The 15,749-nt window shown below is 39.6% G+C and overlaps 1 protein-coding gene across 3 annotated transcripts in view; it reads right to left on the bottom strand.

The window, feature by feature from the left end:
• Positions 1-394: 394 nt before the first annotated feature.
• MED15 (mediator complex subunit 15) overlaps positions 395-15,749 on the bottom strand; it is a 31,718-nt gene continuing 16,363 nt past the window's right edge. Inside the window, exons 9-18 of one of the 3 annotated variants that reach the window (XM_026119210.2) lie at positions 13,507-13,626; positions 7,369-7,511; positions 6,912-7,039; positions 5,891-6,025; positions 5,411-5,474; positions 4,517-4,583; positions 3,919-4,079; positions 3,547-3,713; positions 2,125-2,223; positions 395-2,000 (exon numbers count right to left, since the gene is read on the bottom strand). In XM_026119210.2, the coding sequence (XP_025974995.1) occupies positions 1,864-2,000; positions 2,125-2,223; positions 3,547-3,713; positions 3,919-4,079; positions 4,517-4,583; positions 5,411-5,474; positions 5,891-6,025; positions 6,912-7,039; positions 7,369-7,511; positions 13,507-13,626 (1,221 nt within the window). In that variant the 3' untranslated portion in view covers positions 395-1,863. The remainder of the gene's footprint in view (positions 2,001-2,124; positions 2,224-3,546; positions 3,714-3,918; positions 4,080-4,516; positions 4,584-5,410; positions 5,475-5,890; positions 6,026-6,911; positions 7,040-7,368; positions 7,512-13,506; positions 13,627-15,749) is intronic. The other 2 variants (XM_064522192.1, XM_064522193.1) reach the window with 2 other exon arrangements.

Genomic DNA, 15,749 nt, shown 5'->3' with positions numbered 1-15,749 from the left:
AAAAACCCCAACCATCTCCATCTTCGTTTCTTGGCCTATGACTTGATTATGCACTATAGTAACCAGACACAAAACTTGGACGAGGTGAACATCTCTCCACTAGAACTATATTGATGCCACTGGTTCATTCTCCATAAGGGAAGAGACAGCCATGTAATAGTACTCGTTAAAAAGTTACATCTTTCATTTGTAGATATCATTACTAAACTCTTGACTAGGTCTTCCAGTTCATTATGAGGACAGTAAAGAATGTTGCATGGAACAAAGAGCCATTTATGATTTCGTCCCCTAACCTTCAAAGCATATGAATTTCCACTTACCATAGAACAAAGTAACCATCATCCAATGGACACAACAGAACTGGTATCTAAGAATCAACATGGGAAGAGCAGTATAATGTTAGCATCCAACACAGGAATAATAATAAATTTATTACGATAAAAACAAACAGGTAATGCATTAGTTCATGTACAAAATACTGATAGCATTCCGCTGCCTCAGTCAGTGCTTACTAAGTACCCACATTTAAAAACATCCTAAAACTGATGACACCACACAGATTTACAAAGGTCATAGCAATTTCTTGACACTACTGTAAGAGAGTCCAGCTACTCTTTAGGTTTTGCTGCACAATACAGGGAGATGGAGCAGGATACAATGAGAACACCTGAAACTGAAATTCACCTGCAGCAGAAAATTAAGAGTCAACAACCTACAAGCATGGGGAAAATAAAATAATCACACTATGCATGAAATTAGTTACTCATGGCAAGTGTTTTCATTGGAAGTGCCCAACAATAAGGCAGCTGATGACCAACTTCAGTGCCCCTCATTGCTCAAGGCACAAAATATCAGTTGTCAGTTCTACTCCTGAGCTAAGTTCAGTTTTTTTTGTTTTTTTGGTTTTTTTTTAAACAAACAGATGTAGTATGGAAGCACTTTCACTGACCTGCATCAACTCCCCTAGGAAGTCAAATGCTTCAGAGACCGCCTTTCCCCTAGTAAACATACATACGAAGGTATGTAGCTACAAGCCTGCTGGATTGATTCATGGTCCTGGGGCTTTAAACAGTTGGGGGGGAGGGGGGAATCCCTCCAGTACCCACACACATGCTGTGCTTATAGGGGAAGTCAGTATGCATGTTAATATCGCCTCTTCCTAGTCGCCTCACTCTTCTGGAGTAAGAAGCACATGGTCCATGCTAACCAAAAACCATTATATAAAGTAGTGTTTAAAATAAGCTATAAAATATTTTTTCCTGTATTTGGTTCCCCCCCTCCCCAAAACGGAATTATTCAGATTAATTTCACATATTTGAGGGATGCCATTAAAGGCCCTCATTTATCCCGTTTCTAGGCAAAGCTAATAGGCAAAAGATTCCTGCAACCACTGGAAGGCTGTGAGCACATTCTAGCTGCAGCTAATTTATTCCCGGGGGCAATAACAGGTCACAAAATATACAATGTGAAAGGAATACTGGCACTGGGCAAACTTCGAAGTAAATTAGGACATTCTCCCCCTGCTCCCTCTTATACCAGTCAGACTCCCTGACGGAAGTCCACAAATAATTTCTTCTCTAAGAAGACAATAAAAGCTCCTCCTAATACAGTCTCAAGAACCATATATACATATTTGTATATTTGAAAATGCTGGCAAAATTCCACAGAGGCAGAAGATAAAAAGCATGAAAGCTAAATCTAACACCAGGTTCTCCACTGAACCTGACACCTAGAAACAAAACAATATAAGGCTTCTTTCTTCTGAAGTACCCTCCCCAAAATGCCTGTGATTTTCCAGTGACATGTGGAAGAGGCCAGCTGTCGAGACCCTATTTCTTTCTTCATGATTTAGGAAGCGAGATGTTACGCAGCAGACAGGCAGGCTTGACGAATACTCTGTGCCCAGGTGTTTAAGAGTGCAGTGACTGAATGCTTGTCTGGAAGTTGCAATAGTTTTGAAGTCATGTACCGATACACTGACTGCAAAAAGGGATTGGCTGCTGGAAAATAAAACAACAGATAAACAGAGTTATATTAAAAAAAGATGAGTAACATCAGGGGTTCACATTCCCCACCACCACCATATAATACATGCCAACAAATATCACACTAGCATCCTCATACCATATTGTCTTGGGTTTTTTATCCACAGAGGGCTTTGATCGGGGTAGTCCGCTGGAACGCTGAGCTGTAGCGGTGGGACATTCGGAAGATTCTTGTCATCTAGAATGTAAACACACTTCCCATCAAAATGAAGCACGTCTTCATGTATGGAGGGTGGGTTTTTGTTGGTGGTGGTGGTGGGTGTTTTTTGTTCTTGTTTTTTTAAAAAAAGTCAGCTTGGTCTCCAACCTCTCTGCCCAAAGCAGGAACCAGGCTGTAAGTCTCCATTTTTATTGGAATGCAATCTCATTGCTCACTTTAAAAACACTCCTAACTTCTTGGAAGAAAAGCCTGGCAAACACAGCTCCAACTTTCACATATTTCTGCACCCTGCTAATCTCACCGTTTCATCAGCTGAACTTCAGTAAGGTCGATGTCTCATTTGTGAAAATTAAATTCGTTTTGTACTAATATTCAAGACTAGAACAGTTCACATTTCTCAAACTAAGAAGAAAAAAAAGAAAAAAAAATCTATTTTCCCTGTTTGAATCCAAGAGCAAAACAAGCTCAGTCTATAACACTTTCTGCTTATTCAGCTGAGACAAGAAAGAAGAAATCTAAATTCCTTTTTCTAACATTCACCATTGTCAGTGATCATTAGTACAAACTGAAATAACCCCTCCCAAAAATTAACAAGGCATTTCTCTAACTCTGTCCTGGTTGTTACAGAGAGAACAAGTCTCATGTATCTGTAAGGCCAAAAACAGTATCAGGCCAAATCAGGAATCATGACTGTTGTTAGCAACAAGTAACTTTCCTGACACCAAATGAGATTAATCACTGCCACCTCGGTGCTAAGAAAGGACTGGTCAGTGTTCTTCTACAGTGAGCAACTAAACACTGCACTGCTTCACTGCTGCAGTTACTCCATAATGGCAAGTGATAAGCAAAAACAAAAATAATGCTATGTTTACAAACAAACTGCTTCACATTACCAGGAATACAGATTCCATGAAGACTTTGTTTAGATCTGAATTTAATGAGTCAGTAAAACACATACAGAGAAGAGAACAATGCTAGGATTTCAGCATAAGTTCTATTTGGAAATAGCTTAAATATGACCCTCCCTTACTAGTAGTACCACACCGCAACTGGGAGAAACAGGCTTCTTAGAAGCATAAAGACTAATTTACTTTGAAAAAATAATTTCCTACTTAAACGAGAACTATAAAGGACAAAACAGTGGCTTCATTCAGGATGAATGAAGTCTCCTTGTAGCAGGCTGTACAGAATGGCACAATTAAGCACTGCTATAGCTCTGGTAAGTAAGGACTTCATGTAGAAGTCACAGACTGATAAGCCTCAAGACTGCTCACAAACAACTCTTCTGGAATCAAATTCAATACTTCTTTTTAACCTAGCCCTTAGTTTCTTCTTACTTACCTAGCTTGCATATGAGATGAACTGTGCCATTATTACTGCAATGGGAGGGGTCCAGGTTCACCAGGAATTTAGGATTTAATCTTGCAACTTCCCCTTGTAAGACATTTGGTATGGTCTGTCTTTCATCCTCTTCATACTTCCGCTTTCGAGGCGAAGCAACTGGGGCCCTACGCAAAATACAGTCCACAAAAAGACTATGTAAAAACTTTATGCCAAGGCCACATTTCTCAAGTATTTTACATGTGTAAAACAAAAAGGTCAACTCACACACACCTCAATAAACCCATCCATTCTTTCAATAGTTGAAATAAATGGGTAATTGTTCCTTAAATAATGAACATTTAACACAGACAGCAGGGCAATGATACATACGTGATCGGCGGGCCATGGATTGCAGTCATAGCTGGCATAAAGGTGCGGTAAAGGGAATGGTTGAAGACCGGTGAACGGATGTTGGCCAAGACAGCATCCAAAAGTGGCTGACACAAGTATTGCTGTTTGGTGGGGGGCACTGGGGGAGGTGGTGGAGTAGGCTAAAACACAAGAGAAGCCCTTTTTGTTTTAATCACCACAAGATGATCTCTACTATTGATTCTGCAAAATTTTTTAAGAGTAAACTTCCAATGTACAAAATGCAAAGGACTCTCAAAACTGTGCATACAGTAACATAAGAAAAAAAAAGTTTATAGCTTTCATTTAGGAAGTTATCCTGAAATCAGCTGCCAAAGTTCATAGAAAGAATTACTCAAGAGTGCTTCTACAAAGCACAAGAATTTGAAAGTTCAGTTAAAAGATACAGACAAGGAGACTTATTCATAATGAGGCAAATGCTTGCCCATTTTTTCTGTTTTCTTATTCTGTCCAAGCCATAACAGCATGAGCAACGAGAAATGCAAACAATTATTTTGCCAAATCACAGGACTTTTTGGAACTAATTACCTATCTCCTGCTAATGCGAAGCATTACTTACCACAGCCATATCATTCTTGAGCTTCTCCAGAGCAATTTCACATTTCTGTAATGTCTTCAGAGGGCATCTGCAGAAGAGGTAAAATTTCACCACCTCCTCAACTGAAGAGTTTCTGCTATCTCAGCCACACAGACAGCTTCAATGCCAACATATCTGGATGCTAAACAAACTGCTTCAGGAATCTAGCATCTTAGAATGGATCACATTCTAGTACATAAAAGGTCAAATCCCCAAATGCTTCTGAAATGCTAATTTAATCCCTGAAAAACTTTACCAGTTGATATTTTAAATAAGAACTTGAATGCCAGGGCTAAAAACTATGTTGTTCGCATGTTAGAGCTTGAGACAGGCAGCAAAATACAAACTAGTTTCCTTTATCACTTCAGCTCATTTAAAAAGCTTTTTCAATTTATCAGTGAGGAAGGGAAAAAAAATACATGCTTGACTTACAAATTAGATTAATATGCAGCGAGCATACAAAACTTTCTATGGTATGACATGTACAGAAGTTCTAATGCTGAGACTCTAAAGTCTCTCCTAAGAAAGTATTAGTGGGAATTCACACAACAACAAAAAGGTCTTTTTAACAACTTTTACCGGCTACAACTTTTCAATATAAAAAGAAATTAACTATAAAAAAAGTGAACTTCCAGAGGAAACAGACACCAAGAGACAATAAGACTGTGAGAGCCAGGTTTCCATCACGTATGAAATGCATTCTGTCTGGATCCTGCAGTGTGTTGCAAGATTGCAGACTACATCCCTGCTCACCACAGCATGTCTTGGGCCCTGCAGCAGGGCTGACATTTTGCTCAGCTTAAGTGATATATTTGTGAGGGTGATTTCTGGAAGAGCTGGGGAGACTGATGTCCAGCCAAAAGGAAAAAGAGTTACCGTTTTGAAGGATCAGTCAGGATATCTAGAAGACTCTTCATTTTACTCAGGTCCTTCTTCCTATCTGAAATAGTAGGAGAGAGACAAACAAGATACACTGACTGCAAGAACAGCTTCCAGCCTCACAGACATTTTCACAGAAGTACAGGATACTGGTAAAAGTGAAAACATGAGCCAACACTGAAGGAAGTAGTGAGGATCAAAGTTTTTTCATCTTACCACAAGTATGTCCACAGTGTAACTCTATCAGAATGTGTCTCAAAAAGATCAAAAGTAAAGGAAAACTGTCAGGAATTTAAGGATGAAGATTTTATGAACTTTTCATAGTAAAAATCTTTATCGTCATCAGGAAAAAACCAGCAACTAAATTTATTGTCATTTTTAAGCCCTGGAATAGAAGCCATCACAAAAAGGCAGTGCACTGCTTCTTCCATTAAGGCTCACACAGGGAGACACATGACCAAGTACAGGGGACCTCACCTTCATTTTTGTCTATCTTATTGATCATCCTCCGGAGTGGCTCAATGTATTTTGATAGCTGTTTGAGTTTCTCCAGATACTGTTGCTCCTCTGACTGGCTAGAGCTGGCTGGACTCATGACAGAATTTGGATTTCCTGGCAAGAAGTAAAGATTGCACAAAACATGGATGACAAAAGATATTGCAGAACAGTATTGTCATACTTCAGAATCTAGAAAACACGGCAACTCTCAGTGTAGCTCAGGTCAAATATCCAAATCCACCATTAGATGCTCTCCATAGTTTATAAACTTTGGACCTTTTCAGGCAAAACTGGTATTAAACAGGAATTGTGATTATGTCCACAAAACACATGAAGAAATAATGTGTTCTATATGAAAAGGTCCAAAGGTTTATATACCATATCCTAGGTCTTCATTTTGCCTTCATTCTGGTGCATTATACACTAAATCAACACACTGAATTTGCTGCAGTTTTCCTTAAGTCAGTGCTTTCCAAACTGCAGAGCATATAACACTGAGGTATGAGAAGGAGCCAGTACGATGTTACTTCTGTTCACAGTGTTGGAACCTGCTTATTGCATCTGGAAGAGATAAGAGTACAAGTGCCAGAGTACATCCAGGAAGATGTTCTGGAGCACAGTTAAATACTGTCTGTGGTGGTAGGCAGCCTGCCTGTCAAGTCATTAGATCCTTTACAATTGCAGGCTGTTGCTAAGAGATCCTTTCTGTGTGGAACTGAAGAATCAGTAGGGCTCTATTACCTCGCTCAATTCAAATGAGCACCATTCTTTTTTCAAAACAATGAAGTAAAAAAAATTACATAGTTCAGCAATGAGAAACAGAGCTTAAGTTGATTTTGATTCATGTTGTTGTGCACATGGTGCTTGCAGCATGTCTACTGCTTGAAATGCTGGCTGGTCTGCAGAGCTCTAAAGTTTACATAATACCAAGCAATGACAGGTTTCCTGGGAACTATTACAGCTACCAAAACATATACTATACAGCTCTCAGATGATTTACCTGGGGTGTTTAAAGGACCTGGGGATGGGACACTAAAGTTCTGAGGCGTTCGTGCAGCTGCTGGGCTCTGGGATGGTTGTGGAGATGGACTGGGGAGAAAGCTGCTAGGTGATGGAGCTGGGCCAGAGCTGAAAAAAAAAAAAATTAAAAAAAAAAAAATCAGACCTGCCAGAGTCTGGCAAGGAAGCACAATCAACCTGTGAGCAAATATGCTTTAGTAAGCACTGCCGTGACACTTACTCTGCCAATATAACTTTGCGAGGATTTCTTACACAGCATCTTTACTTAAATGGGAATTTTCAAAGAGTGTCCAGCACAATCCTACCTGTTTTCTCATTAAAGTTCATGTTAAAACTCGTTCACTTCAGTGGAAACAGAGCAAGGTATGCTGAACGTTTCTCAAAATTTCACTGTTATAGTATTGACAAAGCTTCTCAGAAATCAGAGTCTAGCTCACCTGACATTTGAATTTGGCTGAGAGGTTGGCTGGCCTGGTTGAGGAGATGGCTGCGGCTGTGGTGGAGGCGGCATTGATTGGGGTGTTTGAGCTTGCTGGACGGGAGATGGGGATGACATCATGGTAATGTTGTTCTGGCTGACCTGAAACGTGGAAAAAACCCCACCAAAATCAACAACAGAAGGGGAGCATACAGTGGGAACCTAACTAAAGGGCTTTACCTATGGAGAGAAGCATATCCTCAGGCCTACAAGAAATAAAAGTGTTAGTTTCATGTTCTCCTCCATAATGAAACAATCCCACTTGTATCCCTTTTGAAGCTCTCAGGACAATATTTCCTATCAACTTTACTAGAAATAACAAGACTGCACAAAACTTGAACAACTACATAAGTGCTTTTCCTTTCCTAAATGAACACATTGCAATTAAAATATCAGAAGTGTCATCTGAAAAAACTGTACTTTATTAGAACTGGAGTAAAGAAGAGCAGAAAAGACAGTTCTAACTTGAGAATAGACACACACAAAAAAATCCCTTCTTTATTTTGGCATTTTGATTACAGCCTTCAAAGGTTTGTCAGACTAACTTTCCAAATGTGGTGTTTTCTTTTTTTCTTTTCTTTTTTTTTTGGGGGGGGGGGGTGGAGGGGGGGGGGAAGAGGTACAGAGAATAAACCTAACCACTGAAAAGTTACTTAAATATTCAGCTTTGGAAATATGAGTGGAGATAAAAACACTCCAAACTGAATAGTTGGGTGGAAAACAGTGAAGTCGCTTTCTGACCTTTGAAGGATGATGCGATATGCCTAAAGGACAAAAAGATGCATCAGGGAATGCCCAGAACAGCAGCAAACACTGGGTACAATGAAGTTCATCCTGCATGCTCTAAAGTACTAGAGCCAGATACTCTGATGAGAGCAACCTCTCACATTTGCTCTAAAACATTTTTCCCCTTTCATCATTTGATTAAAAACCAACCAAAGAGAAACCTGTATTATGGCCAGAAGTATGGCATAGTAGTGCAGATATTACTTGAGCATGTTCATTTCTAAGGCACATGCAGAGTCCTTATGACATAAGACTACAAATACATATGTACAAAGCTAAGTTAAATTAGCCTGCAAAGGCCACATATTGTGGCTCGGTAACCCATGTGTTCATTTGGTAAGCAACCTGTTAGCACCTTTATGAAAAACTCAATTTCCATCGCTCCAAGCCATTTTTAAGCAAAGGTCCAAGTAAATCCACGAGCCCCAAACATTTCATTGGCACTGCAGTTTGTGTTGTCCTCATCTATACACCTAAACCATCCAATTGTTTCCAGAGGACATGATATTTAGCATATTAAAAAGGAAGTATTGCATGCTCTGCTATTGCATGTGCCCACTGAAAATGACAGGATATGCTTTGCTTGGAGTATTATATTACAGCTATGCAGAAGGTCACACTTTGCCAAAGAAATAATAGGCTCAAACAATCCTCAGTTAGGTGCAAATGTAAGACTACTCAACTTGCGAAGATATTAGTTTATCACCCATTAAAGTAACTGAAAGTCAAATACAGCCTTATATACCATGATTTCATTTTTACCTCCAATAACTGCAATACCTTCGTAACCTCTCCCCTGCAAAGATGTTATCTAGAACAAGCGAGGCTGAAATGGTATTTTAAACCAGCTATTGTATCTTCTTTTTCTGCCTAACAGACACATACTGAGACTGTGCTTGCTGCTTCTCATAGCAAGTTGGTTCTTTAACAACCTCTCTCTTCTCACCAGTTGAAAAGGCATTTCTGAGATTGAAAAGCATAGTCTGCCTCCCACAGAAACCATGTATCCCAGCACTGTTTGGGAAGAAGCTACGAAAAACTCCAAAAAGCAGTCTCTGATTTTTGCAATTCCATTTAACATTCTGCTAAACAGCAAGTGATTTAGAACTTACCCCACACAGATGCTGAACACATTTCTCCTCAAGTTAAACTAAGACCACTTTTGAGTGGTTCGTCACTTTTTGAAAATCACTCCCCTTCTAAGGGTCTCAAGTTGGTTACACAAAATTTCTTCTGAAAACTTAGATCCTTGTGTTTTGGGAAGGAAGGAGAAAGATTTCATTAGGATTTTCCCCAGATTTGAGCTTCTGTAGCTACTCCAGCACCACGATCCCTTCACATTAATTTACAAAGGTTCCAGAAAAGCAAAGGAAAGAATATGCAGCATCCATGGTGTACCTAAGCACAAACTGAATCAGTGCCGATATCTTTTTAACAGCATGACCCTGTCTCACTAAGTACATGCATGGGTGACCAGCTTTCTTCTTTCAACCAAGTTTGATCTCACTGCTGGCTTCACTTCCAAAACACTGCAGGCTAATGTCTAATATTAAAATAACATTGTGACACTGTCGCAAAGCATGCACTCAAAAGTATGCAATTACAAACTTACTGCTCTATTCTTCTTCTTTGAAAGCAATTAATCTGCTACATAATCATTGCAGATGTCTTTCCCTAGTATAGACCATTTAAAGATGCTTGCAATCTTTAATTTCTACATTGTTTCCAGGATATGGATTAAGATCATAACAATTTAGTATTTCAACTTCTAGGAAATTCTCTTTACAGCTGACTCCTGCTAACAAGAATACTTAAAAACAAAAAAAATCCAGAGCATCTGTTAAGCCATGGTTACTGGCCATTTGTATGCTATTTATCTTGAATAGACACAAAGTAATGCAACTTCACACATTGTCATTACAGGATGAGGTTTTCTGCATCTAAAAGCATATTCATGGACAGCTACTGCAGCCCACCTAACATGAAGACACTCTGCAACTCTACAGTGACCTGATCATGACACCAAGCCCTAACTTTATGAAGTCTTACCCAAAAGGTATGTAGGCTTGCATAACAAAGTTTGTACTCAATAAGATCAACTAAATCAAAGCTATCCTTACTGTTTAGATCACACCATGCAAGATAAACTTAGCTATGAGTGCTACCTCCAGTTTGCCAAGTCTCAGGCAAAGAACAGCACTCAGATAGGGCTAGTGAGAGGTTTTCAGGTACAATAAGCAGAAACTGACAGCAAGGAAAAGGAGACTGGAAAAAGGAAGTGATGGATAATAATGAGGAAGAGCAGAAACACTTTTAGTCTAAAGGGAAACACCAGAAAACATTTACACTACCATACGTACAGTTTTAATGTTAGGCCAGTAAGCGCAGCCCTGCCTACTCCATTGCAAGCTGGGTTTAAAGTTGACCATTATGCTGCTTTGCATGACAAAGTGAAAACTCTGCAGAGCTTCAAATGAGTTCAGATAAAGACTTCCATATTCCCAGTCAGGCCAGTATCCCTTGCATTATTTTAGTATTTAGATCAGTTTACTTTTTTCTATATTTCCAGTTCACTGAAGATTTCTGCACCAACAACTCATAACTGCAAATTGCAAGTCCATACTATTGCAGACTACAGCAGATGTGTAGAGAGAAGTTGGAGTTTTGACACGAGGAATACAGGGGAAAGATGGGGATTAGTGCATTAGCTTTTGCTTTAGTAAAAAGATAACTAAGTATTAGATTAGTTTAATGCTTCAAAATTCCTATCAGTGGGGTCTCTCGAGTCAATCCTAATATGACAATTGCAATTTTTCCTAGCTATTCAAGAAATGCTGCTAACATTGATAGTTTTCATAGTTTTCAGTTCATGCTTGATAGCTATTCAGTCACAAACGAATTTCAGCTAAGCTTAAAAAAAGGGGGGGGGGGACTGAAATACAATGCCATCAGCGAGTATACATTCTTGCTGAGAAAAGATCCTAAAAAGAAAGAAAGAGGAAAAAAAAAAACCACACCACACTGCAGAATTAACTGAGCCTTGTGACAACACGGACAGACGTGGCATTTGTGTCATACTGGATAAAAAGCTGTAGCTTTTTTTGATACCACACCTGGTCCTTGTGTTGAAAAAGATTAAATACAACTCCAAGATTCTTTCCTGAAGTGAAGACACTCAGGACTACCTATCACTATTTGTAAATGACACTTTCTGATACTGTAGTCAAGGAGATGATAAACTCTTAAATCAGTAACTAATAATCAGGTATACCCTACAGCCCTTTACTCCTATTGTGACCAGATGCAAGAGCTCTGTCACAAGGTAATGGCAACATATCCAACAGACAGTATCATTTAAGCATTTTACAAAATTAGAAACAACATAGGTCACAACTTTTCTAGGACAAGCTGAAGTACACATCCATTTGGTACCTGATCAAAATGTTTTGGAAAACAGCACTAATAATTCAGGCTGATCCTGAGCTATCAATTATATGAAATATCAGGCTGGCTCCACGGGTTTTAAAATCATGCTTCTCACCACCATTAAACCATGAATCTCTCATCCTACCACCTGTTTAGGAGCTATTTTCACTCCAGTCATTGCTTATAAATAAGTTTCCTTTCTTATTCTGCCTCCTCTAGTTGTTCAATATTCCAGGTCACAGTCTTTGGCATGCTACTGACAACACTTCTTATGTACTGATTCATTTGATGTCAGGAATCAAAGCTCCTCAACAGCCACTGCCATGATGGCACTAAAAAAATCAGCATATGGCACTGACAGATTAAACTAGAGGCCTTCTGTTATGTCTACAGTATTAAACATAAGCTAATCTAATACTTAAATTTTTATCGGAAGGCATCAGCATCAGTCCAAATACCAAATATTCAAAGTGAATAGTACATACTTCACACATGAGAGGACTGTCTCAGTGCATATAAATTGCTACAGCAAATAAAGCTCAAAATAAATTCTCCCTTGAGTCAATAAACAGATGCGCCTGGATTTTATTTCAGTCAACGTTTAAACAACAAGCTAGACTGAAACAACCATCTATCTTAAACCAGAAACAACAATGGATGGGTTTGCCTAGACCTGCAGGATCTTTCTGGTCACTGTATCTACATTAACAGGCCCTGTCAGGAAAACCCTGTGCCTAATAAACTTGATGCAGCAGCAGCACCAGGAAGCAGCGTTTCTGGCATTCTACAGCCCCTGATAAGCTTGCAAAAGAACCAAAAGTGTGAAGAATGAAGAAGCCTTCTTGAAACCCACAAACAGATAGCATCAATATTAAGAACAAAAACTGGTATCAAATTTGAAAGTTACTGTCTAGAAGAACAAGATATGAGGTCCATGAATACTAGACAGAAAAGTGCAGTTGAACTCTATTTTGCCATCATAACATGATACACATTTAAACCAGCACTAATCACGTAGGACTCAGTGCTATGTGTCCTACTGCTGAAGAGCAGAGCAGTGCCTAGTTTTGTGGCTAACTGGTAAGAATTCAATTCTGTTTCATTCTAGTTCCCTCCATCCCTGCTCCTCCAAAATGATGCATTTTGCTAGTGAAACAGCTGTGGGAAGTGGTAGTGCAGGTCCTGATCTGCTAAAGCAGATGTGGTTCTGACCTAACACATCTTCAACAGCAGTTGGACAGAGTGCTGCCAGCCTGCCCACACAAGTTTCTTCAATGATGCAGGTGCAAGCGCAGTCCTTCTGCCAGTTCCTCCTTCACAAGTGCGGAAGAGCAGAAAACAGCTCCATGTTTCTTGATTCCTAATTACATGCCAAAGAGCTACACAAACTGAAATGAGCCAAGTTTATTATTCATGAGAGAAGCACCTATACAGAGTATGAGTGCATGATATACAAGGTCACAGACACAACTCAGCCAGCACATTGCAGTCCTGACTTGCAACACTTCTGGAGACTCTCCTACATGTGCACTGGTTGTGGAGTGTGGACAAAGACTAAACGGAGACCAGAAAATTCTATTCATTTGAGACCTGAATCAAGTATGAATGTGGAAGAGTTGTAAGTGTTAAAATACAAAGATCTGTGCCACTTTAGAAACGCTTTATTTGATATCCCAAGTACTCAGAAAATCTGCTCTTTAAAAAGAAAAAGGAGAGACAGGTCCATGGAGAAAAATAAATAGTCCAATACCCTGAGCAACTCCATCAAGTTAGTTGTTCGAAGAAGAAGTGAACTTCCCCTTGCTTGAAAGCAAGTGCTATACAATCACGTACTGAATGCTCTGTGCAATTCCTGACACAACGTGCGCTTTGACTCAGTAAATACCTGTGACATTTGCTGTCCGCCCAAAGGAATGGAGCTTGGCGGCGTGGCAGACACAGCGGTGGTAGGCGGGAACCGTGGTCTTATTTGCATCCCACCTCGGGCCATAGGTGCGGTGATCATCTTTGAGGACAGAGGGACAACAGACAAAGTAATCGCAAAACAAGAAATGCAGTGCACTGGCAGGATGAAAAGCACATGCAACCTTCAGGAATTAGGGCAAGGGGGAGCACAGAGGGAAGGTTAGTGAGCTTTTCTCTAAAGGTTAACCTAACATGCTAGCTTACAAGTCAAACTCATTCCTATATCCTTTCTATCCACTTGTAGAAAGCATCTAATGAATTCTAGGTATCTTGAGAGAAGGCATCTAGATACAGACTTGTGGGTCAAGGGCAAACAGTGCTGTCATTTTCTTGAAGGATTATTCCTAAAATTTTGCCTGACATCTTGAATTTCTAGAATTCTTAGAAATAAGTGCTCTAAGATTGCTGTCAGGAATGCTCCATGTAAGAAGCTTCCTATATAATGTCCTAGGTTTCTGTTTCTGATGTGCTTTCCCCCGCTGTGTACCCAAACGATTTGGCGATATTTGCATATGCCATTTAAAATAGTTTGGCAGACAGTTCAACAGCAACTGCCACTACAAATGCTCCAGTAAGTCCTACAACAGTGAGCAAAATTTCAGAACAACCTGACCTGTGACAGTATAACAATTTCACGGACGAGGCTTCCATCACTACAACTGAAAGGACTTCTGGGTTTGAAAAAGCTATTTCCTTCCTTTTGCAATCCATGGAATGGGTCAAATACATCCCTGTAATATCCATCACCTTTGTCAAATATCCATTCCTCTTTTACTGAGCTGTACTAAAATTTTCTGTTCTGACTCCATAAAGTAATCTGCCTCAAATTTATGCATGCACTATTTGATTCTACAACTGTAAGGACTGAGTCTCTAAATTCAGAACAAATGCTGAAAATTAGTGGTTAGAATGGGTTCATGTTTTAATAGTACTAGGGCTATGCTACTACACAGTATCTAGAAGTGCCTTTCAGAACCATCAGCCAGCATGAGCCTTACAGATTTAGTCGTATATATCTGCATAGTCTTACGTTACTTAAAATTCAGTATTACACCAGATATGCTATGAATCAGAATGTAATATAAATTTATGGGAAATTTAGCGCATTTTGAGGTAGTATTCATGTAATTTTGGCAGTTGTCCTATCAGTAAAAGGGCTTCTATTTGGTACTTCATAAATCTGCAATAAAATCTTCTTGGCCACTTTTTTCCGGTTTACATATTACAAAGGAACTTAGCAAGCTCTAACTAACCTAAGAGTTAGCCTAGGAGTTAAAAGAAGTCTCTTTTCAGCAAATGATTTGGGGCACTCTCGCTTTGTGTTCTGTGTAAATGGACTGAAGCAGCCAGCAACATGTCTCTAGAGAGTCAGAGAATGCATGTGCTTACAATTGTTAAAAATAAATAAAATTAAATACAACATAGCAAGACTGAAAAGGAAAGCAATAACTGATAAAGAAAATAGTGTCAAATTCAGCACAGCTGTTAGTTCACAACATCAGAGCAATGCAGTCCCTTTCCATCCAGGCAGAGTGGAATGGTCAGAGACAGGATTTCAAAAAGGAAACAAATGAGAGCTTCAGACATCACACACACATGCACATGTACACATACAGCATGCAACAGCCACCACAAGCAAACACAACAACCCAGCACTGGCACAAAGCACAGGTGTATGCTACAAAGTGCAGTGAAGAGCTACAGTATCAACATGAGAGCTGGTGAAGCAACACAACCCTAACAAAAAAAAGGAAATTGTTGGCAAAGACATCCTTCCAGGCACAATCACCCCATCACAGACCCTCGTGAATGCACATGGATCTTTGGAGCGCGTGAAAACCCAGGGATGTTATGGTGACCCATGTGTCCCATCTTGGTCCCGTTTCTCATGCCACACCACCAAAGTGTGCAGATTTAGATTATTTCCTCTGAGGTCAAGGAATTTGGAAGTATATTCACACTGTAAGTGTCTGGCAAACCATGGAACACCAGCAGGACAAACTCCAATTCAAAGGCTTTCAGCTGTTTATTGTAGGTTGGTCGTGTGTGCCTGTACACACAATTTTGGGTTTGGTTTTGTATTTTGAAATAAGTGTGCTTTGGAAAGGAAGTGTCACCACTTCTACTCCACTACTGTCACCACTGAAGTGACACCAGTTCTAC

Source organism: Dromaius novaehollandiae, chromosome 17 (genome assembly GCF_036370855.1).
Source record: "Dromaius novaehollandiae isolate bDroNov1 chromosome 17, bDroNov1.hap1, whole genome shotgun sequence".
In the NCBI taxonomy this organism is placed as follows: domain Eukaryota; kingdom Metazoa; phylum Chordata; class Aves; order Casuariiformes; family Dromaiidae; genus Dromaius; species Dromaius novaehollandiae.
The sequence above is the reverse complement of the archived record's forward strand: the minus strand, read 5'-3'. Positions and strand labels throughout refer to the sequence as shown.